Raw genomic sequence first — 15004 nt, 5'->3', positions numbered from 1 at the left:
AAACCTGCTGAAGATTGGCAACCATGCCTCTTACCTGCTGCCAGTCTTGTGCATGTTTACTCAGAAATAAGTTTTCCTTCAGTGGGGGTGTGCTCAGCCTTAGGTCCAAGGCTGGATGTGGAATCTGTGGCCGCCCATCATCCCTGTCCAATGGCCATGCTGGTTGGGGCTGATGGGAAGTGGAGTCCAACAACGTCTGGACAGGACCACCCCATTATTGGTTTAAGGTATCCAATTGCTTGGTGCAGATGCCATTTTGCAACTGAACCTGAACTGTCCATCTAATTTGAAGGAGCCTTGTTCCTTTTCATGGTGTGAATTGACGTCCTTCGTGGGTGCTTCAGATTCCAGACCAGAACCCGAAGAGAGAAGAGGCTCAATTCCGTCGAGTGGCTTAATGGGCTGAAGGTGGCTGAGATCACCCTGGGCATAGAATGGGGACACGTTGCGTCGTCATCGATGGAAAGAAAGATATAGCAGGGGGTTGAACACTAAATGACCTTCCAACTCTACAATTCTATTGTTTTCTTTCCCCTGCCCCCGATGACTCCCTCTTGCAGGTTGAGCTGACAGGCAACAGCATTTACGAGTACATCCACCCAGCCGACCACGACGAGATGACCGCAGTCCTCACCGCCCACCAGCCGTACCATTCCCATTTCGTTCAGGGTAAAGTTCACCGAGTAAAGCAGCGGGTGGGAAGGAAGGCAGTGGCCGGCGGCAGAGAGCAGCCTCTTCCCTGACATGCGCATTGTGCCCCCTTGTTTACTAGAGTACGAGATCGAGCGCTCCTTCTTCCTAAGGATGAAATGCGTCTTGGCCAAGAGGAACGCCGGGCTGACTTGCGGAGGCTACAAGGTAGGTGGGCTTACAAGCGCCAACTAGCGGCAGAGCGAAGAACTGTTTGCGCCCGGACTTGAGTACAAAGACAAGGGTGCTTTGAAACCTTCACTGATAGGAATACAGTAATCGGGACCAGTTGGAGCTGTGTAGCGCTGCATGTTTCCACCTCGATTTGAAGCGCATTTACTTGGCAGCCAGTCCCACCCGTTTCCCTGGGACTTGATCCCAGTGAAGGCTGAGATTCCTTGCGTACTTGTTTGGGAGAAAGCCCCACGCAACGGGACTCACCTCTGGGTAAACAGGCATAGGATTATTCCGTGAGCCAGCAATCCTCTGCATATTTGGGAGTAAGACCCTCAAAATCCCAGTAATTGCTTTCGGTAAGACTTAAAGTCTGTGCAAATCCTCTGCATAGAGAAAATAAGGCTAGAAACGGCAGAAGGGGAGAGTGCTCTTCTGCGCGGGCCCTGCTTGCAAGTTTCCCACAGGCACCTAGGGGGCCACAGTGAGAACTGGATGCTGGACCAGATGGGTCACCGGCCTGATCCAGCAGGCTCTTCTTATGTAGTTATGCTGACCAGCTTACTATAGACTAAGTCCCTTGGAGGTCAATGGTTGGAATTTACTTCCAAGTAAATGCACATAGGCTCTCACTGTAAGTGTTCTGGGCCTGGAGATTTTGGGGGGCTGTAGGGACAAGGGTGGCGCTGTGGGTTAAACCACAGAGCCTAGGACTTGCCGATCATAAGGTTGGTGGTTCGAATCCCCGCGACGGGGTGAGCTCCCACTGCTCGGTCCCTGCTCATGCCAACCTAGCAGTTCAAAAGCACCTCAAAGTGCAAGTAGATAAATTGGTACCGCTCCAGTGGGAAGGTAAATGGCATTTCCGTGTGCTGCTCTGGTTTGCCAGAAGCAGCTTAGTCATGCTGGCCACATGACCCGGAAGCTGTACGCTGGCTCCCTCGGCCAATAAAGCGAGATGAGCGCCGCAACCCTAGTCGGCCACGACTGGACCTAATGGTCAGGGGTCGCTTTGCCTTTAAGCTCCAGTGAGGTCAATGGCACTTACTCCCAACTAAGTTGCCAAAGTCCAGGCTAGTGCTGTCAGTGGAAGGCATTTCAGAGTAAACATATCTAGGATCTGGTTGTTGGCTTGCTTCAGGTCTAAACCGCTGAGCCTCTTGGGCTTGCTGATAGGAAGGTCGCCGTTTGAATCCAGGCAACGGGGTGAGCTTCCGTTGCTCTGCCCCAGCTCCTGCTAACCTAGCAGTTTGAAAGCACGCCTGTGCAAGTAGATAAATAGGTACCACTGCAGCAGGAAGGTAAATGGTGTTTCGGTGCACTCTGACTTCCATCACTAGAAGTGGTTTAGTCATGCTGGCTACATGACCCGGAAAGATGACTGTGGACAAACGTCAGCTCCCTCGGCCTGAAAGCGAGATGAGCGCTGCAACCCAAAGTCACCTTTGACTGGACTTAACTGTCCTTTACCTTTTACCTTTACCTTACATACTTTCAGTGGCGAAGTGATACCTTCTGAAGTGCAGGCGCACTTCATGATAACTCCCCATAGCCATACAACAGTTGACCAATGAGGACATTATGGCTTCAGTTACCATGCCAGCTTTTTAAAATTCAGCCTCAGGAAGAGTTCAGGAGGACTCCACCGCTTGCTCACGATGGCTTAATGTTTTGGTTGACCACAAAAAAGGGGCTTTGGAATTTTCCAACAAAAAGGGTGCCAGTTTACCCTTTAGTCCCATATGCTGATGTCACCTCTCTCTTCCTCTGCTTAGTGGATGGGTTTCTCTCTGAAGAAAGCTTATTTTACAGACAGAGGGTTGGCCAACAGCGTCCTAGGAGATGACGCCATCACCCCTCCGGTGACATCAGTGGTGGCGCTTCCTCCCTGCAGACTTTTTTGTGTTGGCTTGCTGAAGTCTGCAATCATATACACATCTTTCTAGGAACAAATCCCAGTGAACTTTCCCCCAAGTAGATATGCCTAAAAGGTAAAGGGACCCCTGACCATGAGGTCCAGTCATGGCCGACTCTGGGGTTGCAGTGCTCATCTCGCTTTATTGGCCAAGGAAGCCAGCGTACAGCTTCTGGGTCATGTGGCCAGCATGACTAAGCCGCTTCTGGTGAACCAGAGCAGCACACGGAAATGCTGTTTACCTTCCCGCCAGAGCAGTACCTATTTATCTACTTGCACTTTGAGGTGCTTTCAAACTGCTAGGTTGGCAGGAGCTGGGACCGAGCAACGGGAGCTCACCCCGTTGTGGGGATTCGAACCGCTGACCTTCTGATCGGCAAGCCCTAGGCTCTGTGGTTTAACCCCCTAGGGAGGTGCTTTAAGAGACCTCAGAGTGCCCGCCTGTCATAAGGCAGCAGCTTACCTTGTTGAGCTGCAATATTCACTCCTGAGAGTAACCCCCACTGAATTCAATAGGATTTACTTCTGAGTAGGCATGGTTAGGATTGTTATTGCAGTGTTTTCCAAGAGCCTTGTGTTTTCTGGAAGAAAACTCCTTTAATTTCGGGGCTAACTTAGTTTGGGGCAAGTCTGTTGAGCACTAAATCACGTGCATAATATTCGACTGCGGGGAATTTATTTGTGTGAATAATTGCGTAGTTTCCGAAGGAGGAAAGGCCTGTTTTCCGATATTTTACTTGCTTCCGGACTGTGCCTAATTCTGTCGAGGACGCCTTTCTTGAGAGGCTTGAGAACTAACTGCCCCTCCGGCTGCAAGGTAGCCCACGTAATTCAAAGGGAGGCTGCCAAGCAGTCGCCCTGAGACTCCGTCCTACTCACTCTCCAGTAATTCCAAGTGTTTTGCCAGCCGATCTATATCGGGCACACGCAGAGAGATGTAGTAATAGATTTTGTCATCGCAAATAAACCACGCGACCAAGTTGGGTGAGAGAGTCAACAGTGCGTCTGTCTACTCAGAACTAAGTCCCACTGAGTTTGGTGGAGCTTCCACCCAGGTAAGTGGGCATAGGACTGCAGCCCAAGGCTTTAATCCTATCCACGTTTATCTGGGAGTGAGCCCCAGTGAACAAATTCACTTCCTCGGAAACACGTGAAAGCGCGCACCCCAATCCTATGAATATTGACCTCTCGCCAGAGGCAATTAAAGGGGGGGGGGAATCGCCCTGCACAGACCTCAAACGCAATACATTTAAGTTTACACTGTTCTCACGTTCTGCTGAGAGTCAATAGGTGTAGATAATAAGCCTCGTAATTGCGGGTTGGTTGGAGGATGCACCCCACTTGATCACAGAGGAAGATGAGTGGCAGGTGAACGTCACCTGGTTTCATTCGGATGACTGAGAGGGAGTAACGCGTTGATCCTGAAGAAGAAAGAAAAGATCATTCGGAGGCTGGCACGCTCCTTACGACCAACTAAATGGGGACCCGGAAAAGCGGCCTGCAAATAGACACAAGAGAGCGTGCAAGCTTATTTCCCTGAGAAGCATCGGTTGTAAACTGATAAACAAAGTCCTGTCTGGTCGCCGTGGCCCCTTCAGGCGCGCAAAATCAACCCTTGGCGCTGTAGTCCCAACCAGACGATTAACAGGGACCGAAAAGGAGGGGAGGGGAGACCAGCCGCGCGATCCTCTGCGCGTTTACTACATTGAGGCACATCCGTGGTGTCGAGTGGGGCTCCCACACTCCCTCTTTCGCGGGTTTACTGTTCGACAGTCTCCGTCCCGGAGAGTTTTCTGTTTGCGCGCGAGCTGTTTCGCAAATCGCTGACCACGAAGGGCAACCCGAACAGCCCTCTCGACTTGAGCGGATCTCTGTGTCTCCCCAACAGGTCATTCACTGCAGCGGCTACCTGAAGATCCGCCAGTACAGCCTGGACATGTCTCCCTTCGACGGCTGCTACCAAAACGTCGGCCTGGTGGCGGTCGGCCATTCCCTGCCCCCCAGCGCCGTGACAGAGATCAAGCTGCACAGCAATATGTTTATGTTCCGGGCCAGCCTGGATATGAAGCTCATTTTCCTCGATTCCCGGTAGGTCGGCGTCGGGGCTTCGTCTCCCCTCGCCCTAACAGCACCGACGTGCCAAATCAAAGCAACCTACCGGCTTTCTCTCTCTTTCTCTGTGTCTCTCTTTCCTGGCAGGGTAGCCGAGCTGACCGGTTACGAGCCTCAGGACCTGATCGAGAAGACGCTTTACCACCACGTCCACGGCTGCGACACTTTCCATTTGCGCTGCGCTCATCACCTGCGTAAGGAGCCTCTCCTCTTAGCACGCTTGAAGCCCCTCGCCTAGGCAGGTCGCGCTGAGTTCCCTGGGCCTTACTCCCAAGTCAAAGTGGGCTGGCTGGTGGGCTGTCTTACTTGGGTATTTTCCACGTAGCTGCGTGCGATCCTAATCAAGCTTGATGGAAGTCGTGCTGCGTTCATGGGGACAAGCATGCATAGGATTGCGGTAGCTGCTGGGAGCCGGGAGAAAGAAAGAGTAGGCAGCACGATTGAAACATTTCCCCAAAGCACCATTCCATTGAAATAAGACCTCAGGGAGGAAAAGTCTCCAACACAAAGCAAATTTGTCTCCACCGCAGCCCTTTAACCATAAGCCAGGCATAGGCACACTCAGCCCTCCAGATGTCTTGGGACTACAGCTTCCATCACCCCTAGCTAACAGGACCAGTGGTCAGGGATGATGGGAGTTGTAGTTCCAAAACATCTGGAGGGCCGAGTTTGCCTATGCCTGCCTTAAGCACACGATGGGACAGTTTGCACTCCACTTGACAAAAGGGTATCTTTTCTTTCATCGTTTGAAGGGATGATGTATTTGGGATTAGGGGTTGAGATTCCAGCTGAGTCCAAGAGGACCAGGGTTCCTGCACCATGTCATCATCTTGCAGAAATTGGGGATTCTGCCTTGCAAACCATACCTGTTGAAAGCCCCTCTCCTGCACTGTGATGGTAAGGCACAGGGGCCCTGGTCCTCTTTTGCGTTGGCCACCCCCCACTATGGCAAAAAAGAAAGTGCTCGATTATACTGCAAGCTAAAGGGAATAGATGTGCTTCATGGATAATCAACTTGACTTTTGTGTAGGAGGGGGGGATGTGTAGATGAGTTTTCCCATGTCATTCCTTAACTCCAAAATAATCTCAGGCCTATTAAGGTAATAAGAGACCCAACTCCACCCCTCTAGGTTTATTTTTAGAAAGCAACAAAGGATATGCACTTCCCTCATGCCTTCTGCTGAACTGCTTTATGATGTGTTAATGGTGGGTGATGGAATAGATTTGGCTTGAATAAATGACATGGTTTGAGAAAGGGCTGTGAGAAATCGCCTCTCAAGCCTGGTATGAGTGGGAATGCAACTTCTTAACAGAAGAACACTTTGGGTTTGGTCTTCAAATCAATTACAATTTTTTAAATTTTTGTTGTGATTTTGATGGGAAATCCATACTACCTCCTTGCCAACCTTTAGTTTTGGGTTCTCTCTTTTGGTGTGTTGGTCCCTGATTCTAATTATATTTACAAGGGTGTGAATCCTATAAGGTTCGTTTTAATTTAGGGCAGGGCTTCAAAGAATCATCTGATGTTAGTGGCTTGGAATGCACTTTTCCAGAGCAGATCCTCATCACTGCTTAAACCGGCTTGCTGCTTGGTTTGCTCTTTCCTAGCTCTGTGCCTGTAACTGTAATACATGCCACAATTGTGATAGAGACAGAAATTCAGCTGGCGAAAGGTATTCTGTAACTACATCTTCCTGCTGGGGAAAGTGGGTACTGTTAAAGCTGGGTAATGTCTTTCCAAAAAACAAAGGGTTAGGCCTAGCTGCTACTGCAGACTTCAGACTAAATAGAAGTGATCGCGAAATTGTTCTTAAGTTGGAGAGATGGCACAGGAAGGACTGGGGTTTTGTGTCACTTTAACAGCACAATCCTACACGTTTCCACAAAGAAGGGAATCCAGCTGAGTTCAGTGAGGTTTTCTCCCAGGTAAGTGGGCACAGAATGCAGTTTAATGGTGCGATCCTATGCCCTTTTCTAGACACACACAACTCCCAGTTTGGGAGAGGTGATGAAAGGGGATTGGTTTATGACAGTTCAGTGGACATAAATTTATCTTGGGCTTGTTGTAGATGGGGTGGCAGGGGTGTGGCTGGTACAGCATTAGAACCTTCTAGATCTTCCCGTGGCATGCCCCTGAGCTGCCCTGCACTGCAGTGTTAGGGGATCAAAGATCTGATAGGGGATCTCTGTGGAGGTCTGATGTAGTCTATTACCTCTGGCCATATGAATGCAACATAAGTCTTAAATCCAATTAATCCAGGTTGTTTTGATTTGTGGTCCACAGCTTTTGGGATCCATCCTAATTAAATCTATAAGTCTATAGCTTTAAATGTGTGTTGCACTTTTAATTGTTGCCATTCTGCATGCACTGACTTGAAAGTGCCGCTGAAAACAATGAGACATTTAAGTAAACATGGTAAAGGCAGGCTTGCAAAATATTTTGTTAATTTTGAGCCTGAGTCTCAGATTTTGAGTGTTCAGTCTAAATTCTAATATACGGTATTTAACAAAATTTGGGACAAGGGTGAGCTCTCAATATCTGCATTACAAAGACAATGTAAAATTTGTTAATTAAAGTTTGGTAATTCATAGCTAGGAAGCTTAGTACAATCTTTTATGACTGCTCAGAAGTAATTCCCATTAAGTTCAGTGGGTCTTACTCCCAGGTAAGTGTGTACAGAACTGTAGCTCAGTCTGCTTTCAGAATTGCTATGTTGATGTTTGACAGAGAAGGAGGTCATGACAGCTGAACTCTTTAGTAGTGTAGACACTACAAAGCCTTTAGTCTCTCTCATGACTGCCAGGAAAAGGCATTTTCACCAGAGACCATAAGAATGCCTTTTAATCTAACTGCTGACACTTGTGAACTCCTGTAACATAATAATCACATGCCAGAGACTCATTTTAAATTTGATTGACACCCTGGCTGGGAAGTAGACTGACTTTTGCTGTTAATGATTGATTGTGCTTTTGAGTTGCCATGCCCTTACAGTAGAGCATTACGTTTCTACCATCTGCCACCACTTTGGTCAGAATTGTAATAGGAAGTGCGGCTTCTTTCAAAATAGGTGGAGGACCACAACTCCCACCATCCTTGGCCATGCTGGCTGGGGCTGATGGGAGGTTGAGTCCAACAACTTATGGAGGACCACAGTGTAAGTCGATGTGGTGGTCTGGAGAGGTGCCACTCTTGAAAAGACATAATGTGCCCAATGGCCTTAATGTACATCAACACGAATATAGAGGACTGGTAAAACCACATTCTATTTCTTTGCTGAGAACACCGACAACATCTCTCCGAGTTCACTTCTAATTGGTCCCATTCAACGCTATTCAACCTTGCTGAAGTTAAAGGAAAGTAGTTCTGGATAAGAGACCACCCAATTGCCCAGAGCTTTCTAAAAAGCAGGGCACAAGTTACCGTACATCACTGAAATATAATAAAGAAAATGGAGCCCTTGTAGAGATTTGTTAGAGTTCCTCTTTGAAGGTAAAACAGAAATGGAGTAACTGCTCATTAAATAAATCAGCCCTTCTATTTCTTTTTCAGTGCTAGTGAAAGGTCAAGTTACCACAAAATACTATCGCTTCTTGGCCAAGCAAGGCGGCTGGGTCTGGGTGCAGAGCTATGCCACCATTGTCCACAACAGCCGATCTTCACGGCCTCATTGCATCGTCAGCGTCAATTACGTGCTCACGTAAGTACTAAATCCCGCGAGGTTTCTTGTTACTCCTCAGCAGAGTGCCTGTGTGAACTCACATGAACATTGGGGCATTGCACACCAAAGTTCTGCTAATGCGTCAGTCCCATGAGTCTTGGAGAAGGGCTGTTGGAGAAAAATAAGTGCTTGATGGATTGCATCAAAGGTGCTCTTCTTTTTATTTTGCCTGTCATGGAAGTGCTTTAAGTGGGGGTCATAAAAAAAGGCAAATATTTCAGTCCTGCCAAGAAAACTCTCTTTGGCCCAGGGCTTGAGTTGACAAGGCCCATCCTTCTCCACGAGCTTGGTAGGAATCCACAATGTTCTTTCATCTGCCTGAAAGCTTTTCCCTCCTGTCTTCTTCTGTTTCCCTAGAGGGGAAAGAACAAGATTTAGGGCTTTGTCACCCCTTGAGTTTGCTCCTTCTCCGCCTTTTTACAGTTGAAGGGGGCACCCTGCATTAAATAAAGTTTAATGCAGCGTAAAAGAAAGGTTTCAACGTACGGAGTTATTTATACTTAACAAACAGGACATCTGTTTTTCTTTTGCTCCCAAAAAGGGGGGGAAAACCTGGGAGTTTGAAGTTCTTAATTTTATCCAGAGTCTCTATCAAAGCCCCATGATTTCTTTCTTGTTCAAAGGGATGGAGACTTGCATGGAACTAGGTGGGGTGACCAGAAGGGGTTCAGTTAGCAAACTAATAAAATATAGGGGGGAAAGGGGGAGGAAGAGTAATGAAAATGTTGACTTTTGCCCTCACTCTTTATCCCATCATTGTTAATATTTAGGCACTGCCAGAGGTAGAGGTCTACATGGATGGTATTAGACAGCATACTGAAGGTGATTCCCATGTGAATTTGTTACCTCTTAATGCAGTGCACAGAGCAATCCCTAGGTATATTAACTCATAAGTACATCCCACTGTGTTCAATAGATAAACACTCATACAGGAGTGCAGACTTAGTTGCTTTCTGTTTTCAGGAGTAGAGTTGTTAAAGGGTAGTTAAGGGAAGATTCTCTCCCACCATCTGTAATTTATTTCTGGCTGTACTGGCTTACCTGTCAATAAAGTCCCATTGCTCTCAATGGGACTCACTTCTGAACAGACATGTCTAGGGTTGCTTTTATGCAAGGTGTCATAGAAAGTACTATGTGATTTGGCTCACTTGTGTGATGTTTTTATGCTACAAAAAGGTAAAAGTAGCCAAGGTCCATATTAGAGCAAGAATACCTATATTAGGCCAACCCAAGTCATGTGCTTTCAATGAAGAGAGTGAGAGAGACCATATATTTAAAGCACACTGCTTTCCCCCAAAGAATCTGGGGAACAATAATTTGCGCTTCACAGAGCTACAATTCCCAGCACCCTTAATGAACTTAAGATTCTTGGGGGAAGCCATGTGCTTTAGATGTGTGGTGAGGGTGTAGCCAGAGAGACAAGCTGGTAATGCAAGAGACTGGAAGCCAACCTAGAAGTCCAATAAAAGCAGCCCTTTTGGTACCATTGTATTAAATTTAAGGAAGTTGGTGGCATTGGAGCACAATCGATAGATATGGATCCAGATGAGGGGAACAGTATTTGAGGGGGGCACAGAAGAGGGGAAGTATATTTATAGGGGAGGGGGAGCCTGTGAAAAGCACCTTTCCTTCAAGTGACCATAGGGGTCTACCAATGGGGAGCAGGGAACTGACTGTGTGTGGGGGGAGCACTTTCCCTCCATTTCCCCTCTGGTCAGCCTATGCCCCAAGGTGCACCCAGAGCTCAGCACTTCTTTTTGTCTCAACAACATGCTTTGACCATAAGGAATCTGAACAATAACATTTCTGTAAAAATTTGTGGGACAGTGAATGTTTTGCCCACTCCTTTTTACACCCTCTCCCCACTATTTTCCTTCCTTGTGCTGCCTTAGGTATTGGTTCCAGTCTGCCTTGCTAATTCTGAATACTTAGAGAATCTAGGTGTGGTAATTATTTTAGATTGCTTGATTTGGATTGTGTATCCCCAGCCCACAGGCTTGCTAATTGAGAAAGTTCAGGTGCTTCTTTTGTTGCTAATAATGTTGTCACTGCAGTGATTAAAAAGCCACATCCTGTGGCTGCTGATGGAGTGATCACAGTTGCTGGTTATAGCGGTTTACCTGGCACATCTGGTGGGCCAGTGGGCTGGCTTGTTTCTCGTTACTGCCAATTAAGTAGATTTTTGCATTGATTCTCTTCTCTCTCCTTTGCTTTGATGGAATTGCTTTGCTCTGTTTTGAAGAGGGTGGGCATGGACAGGAGAAGGAGCAATAAGCAAGTGACCGTTGGTTCTACTGTAAAACATCATGAACTTGCAAATGCCCCAGGACAGTGTTTCCCACACTTGGGTCTCTGGCTGTGTTGGACTACAACTCCTAACATCCCTAGCTAGCAGGACCAGTGGTCAGGGATAATGGGAATTGTTGTCCAAAAACAGCTGAAGACCCAAGTTTGGGAAACACTGCTCTAGGAGATCCCTATTGCACGGGCTGCCTCATTCCCAACAATGCCAACAGGATTTCCTGCTAAGGCAGTGTCTATTCTTGCCAAGTAGATTTGTTTATATGGATCATCAAAAATCATTGTTGTTGTTTGAACGGGATTGAAGGTTGACTTGGATGTGGGCTTTTGGTGCCCACCAGATGTTGTTGGACAACAGCCCCCTTAGTCCATGGGGATTTGCTATTCTGGCAGAGGCTGATGGGATTTTGGGTCAAACAACATAGAGAGGGTGCCACAGGTCCCCCAACCCTGATTTACATGGTTGCAGTCTGGGAAGGAACCCCAAGGTTTCCCCAAAGCATTTATTTATTTAGAGCACTTTTACCCCACTCTTAAAGAAACTTCCTAAACAGATTACAATCCCACCCTTGGGCTTGCAATCTAAAGGACAGGACACAATAGGAATGTAGATTGGGAGAGAATAGGAAGAAAAAGCAAACCCAGGAATAAAACAACAACAACAGCAATAATTCTATTATTTATACCCCACTCATCTGGCTGGATTTCTCCTGCCATTCATTCTTACAAAGTTCTTCCAAGGATCAGCTGGAATGGAAACAGTGCAAGGAGAGGAGAAGCCAGCAGATTCTAGTCTCTTGGCTTTTGGTCCAGCTTCCCACATCTCCCTCTGCAGCAGACTGTCAGTTGATGGAGGAAGGAGCCTTATGGAGCTGCTATCTTGTTAAGAGCTGATGGAGTGGTCCTGATTTCCTTCTCCTGCCCTGCTGCAACTGGATAGAATGACAATTGCTCAATGGTGTCACTGGGGAGGAAAAGGCAGATTGGACTGTACAATGACTTACCAATAACTGAATATGGCAGAGTCAGAAAACAAGGAGCTGACATTTAAAACTATGTTAGAATGATAGAATGTGATAGAACCCTGGGAACTGTTCATTTAAAAGGAGTAACTGAAGGTATTATGTGTAATCTAAAGATAAACTTATTTGGCTTTTCAAGTAATGACAGACAAAACAAATCTTTTAGGACACTGGAAAGATTTCACTGTATATTTTGTTGTTGTTTCCACCTCCTTGGACTGTTATGGGCTACACAGGATCAATAGGTGGGTACAAAATAAACATTTCTATAATTCTAGAGGCAAAATTCTGCAAGTTGAGAGGCAAGTGTGGGCAGGACAATGGATGTGACCTTTGTACAATAGGTTACATTTCAGCCATACAAAAGCCGGTTGGTTTTTTCTACACATCTACAATCTCTTCTTCTTCCTTCAGGCAAGCAAGACACTTGATCACATTTCAAGGACACATTGGAGCCAGGCAAAAGGACTTGAGGAGGGTCCAGAGCAGGACTGGAGATATGCGTCGCTTGAGGGGGGAGGCCTGGGGAGCACCCTGAGGGTTACATAGAGAGGCCTGAGGTTATCCTTAAAATCACTGCCAGTGCAAGGATTACTGATTCAACAGGAAAGTGCCTTTGCTGATGTTAGGAATCTTAGGCTGCTTACACCATGTATTCAAAGCATACCCTCCCCAAGTATCTTGGGTACTGTAATTTTTTTAAGGTTGCTGGGAGCTACAGATCCCAGAATTCTTATTTTGGACAATGCGTGCTTTCAATGCATGTATGGGGTGTACATAGCCTTCATTGGCATCAGATTATCTTTGGCACCATAGATGCAGTACATTGGACTGCCCATTTATGATCTTAAGGAAGAGTCTGTTTTCTTGAATTATAGGTTTTGCAGTTTTATATCCCTCATCCCTAACTTTCTCACTAGGAGCACACCAGATGCTGACCCCTCAAATTCCTTCTATGATTCCTCCCTCCACCTCTGCTCCTGTTAGGTACACAATAACAATTGCATTTATATATTCAGAGTCCAAATCTCACATTTATTTTACCAGTTTAAATAAGGGTGCTGAATGTATATTTAGTCAAGCATTACAGCACCCAGGGCTTAAGCAGATTAGAAATGAATAAATCCAATTAAAGACCATGTCTGTGAAATTTGATAGGTCACCAGCATGAATGAACTGTTTGCACAGTAACAATAAAAACCCCATTAATGATTAGCAACTTACAAGAGGTTTAATCAAGGATCAAATATATAAGATGTAAAATATTTAGATTAAAAAGAGAGAAGATTTTGAATTCATACCAATAAATATAACTGTTTAATGATGTCTGTCTTTCTTTGGATGGTCATATTGCTATTATGTGTCTTTTGCTGGTTACTCATCATCATAAGCTGTAATGAACCTCTGGGGTTGTCTGCCCAAGATCTTGAAGTATACAAGAACTAATAGATGTTTATTCAGTTCTGTCTCAAAAACCTTCCAGGAATAGAACCTACAGATTCACTGGGAATTATTCTTACTATTCACTGGGTTCCGCTGTTCCTTGCACGCAAACCATGCGCTTCCCAGCCACTTCTCAGCTATGTATCAATGTCAAAGAACTGCAACTTATTTTCCGTTTTCACTTAGGAAGACTTTTAAATGGGAAGAGCTGTAGCACATGCAGGAAGTCCCAGGTTCCATGCATGGCATCTCCAGGTATGGGGTCTGAAACTGGCATTTCAGTGTCCAATCTGCCTAATACAGCAGTATTTAAGTTTAACATAATTATGAAGCAAACAGAGCTGGTTACTTTACATTGAAGTCTTAGGTTGGTTATAGTTTGGGCCATGAAACCAAAAGATCCAGCAGCAGCCTCCTGAGACATATTTGAGTTAACCCAGTTGAAGCCAGTGGGACTGTGAACTGACCTAAATCCTCATGTTTTCATTCGCTTCAATGAAGTTCCATTTACAGAAATATTAACACAATAGGTTTCTATGCTGCTTCTTTGCTGACACTTCCAAACCAGCTCACATCCTCCATGAAATAAAAAGCCCATTGTAACAATACCACCTCTTGATTCTCTTTGCATCAAGGCCAATGGTGAAATCTCCACTGGAAGGTTTAACTATCAGCTGTGATGGGAGCCCAGGTTAGCTCCATGTCAAGTGCTTCCAAAAATCTCGTACAGAATGACTAGCCCAAGATCATTTGAGATTCTTATCGTAACAGAATGAGAAATTGAACTTGGATCTTGTGATGCTCAATCCAACAGCACTCATATTAATGGTTCCCCCTCCCAACATGTAAAAAAGATTGCCTTGAAGATTGAGGTGAAAATGTCTAGTCTGGGAAACAGCTGGGGGTCCCTATTAACTTTGCATGTAATGGGGGATGCTCTCCTACTGGTGTGTGAGGATTTACATTTCTGTGCTATTAATACAAATAAGAGATACTGTTTATGCATAAATGCTTGGATATTAAAGTAGAAATGCAAAGGTTGGCTTTGGGAAGATGCATTCTTAAAGGAAAGATGGGAGGTGTTGAAATTGGCTGTTTTATCTCTCATCTAATAGGCTTTCAGTGTATTCTCTGCAGACATGCTGCTAAAAAGCACCTATGAATTTAAAGTAATGGGAAATTATGCTATATATAAAAAAACAACCAATACACTAGCTTGCCCAGTGTTAACATTGCAGGATTCAGGGGCACCACCTTCTCCGAAGGATTGAGGGGGCCCATGTGTGATGTCACACGGAGGCCTTCTGAACATTGAGGAAGCCTGGTCCCTTAAAAAATAAGGGGCGGCACAGTGCCTCGGCCCCCAAGAGCTGGCACCCTTGGCAGAATTACACCAAGTTAAAAGGGTATTGTTTCATCTGAAACATTGAATCAAGTTTCCCTCTTTATAACTTGGGTGCCAATTCAGGGTGATGTTGAGGGGTTTTATGGTACAAAAAGTTGGCTAACATTTAAATGCCTTTGTGAACTGTCTGAAGTGTCCTTTGGTATGCTCCATGTGCCTTGGTGCCTGCCCATACAAGGAGCCTAGATTGAGAGAGTAGGGTAATGTAAGCTGCTTCCAGGAA

The 15004-nt window shown here is 45.9% G+C and overlaps 1 protein-coding gene across 3 annotated transcripts in view; it reads left to right on the top strand.

Annotated features, from left to right (window-relative positions):
* The window catches only part of SIM1 (SIM bHLH transcription factor 1), a 59681-nt gene that overhangs the window by 26083 nt on the left and 18594 nt on the right, over positions 1-15004 (top strand). For all 3 annotated transcript variants that reach the window (XM_083608340.1, XM_083608341.1, XM_083608342.1), the window contains 5 exons: positions 561-669; positions 773-858; positions 4668-4867; positions 4979-5085; positions 8442-8589. In XM_083608340.1, coding sequence (XP_083464466.1) covers positions 561-669; positions 773-858; positions 4668-4867; positions 4979-5085; positions 8442-8589 — 650 coding nt within the window. The remainder of the gene's footprint in view (positions 1-560; positions 670-772; positions 859-4667; positions 4868-4978; positions 5086-8441; positions 8590-15004) is intronic.

This window comes from Podarcis filfolensis (genome assembly GCF_964270895.1).
Source record: "Podarcis filfolensis genome assembly, chromosome: 3".
Lineage (NCBI taxonomy): Eukaryota > Metazoa > Chordata > Lepidosauria > Squamata > Lacertidae > Podarcis > Podarcis filfolensis.
This window is presented reverse-complemented; position numbering and strand designations above follow the sequence as displayed.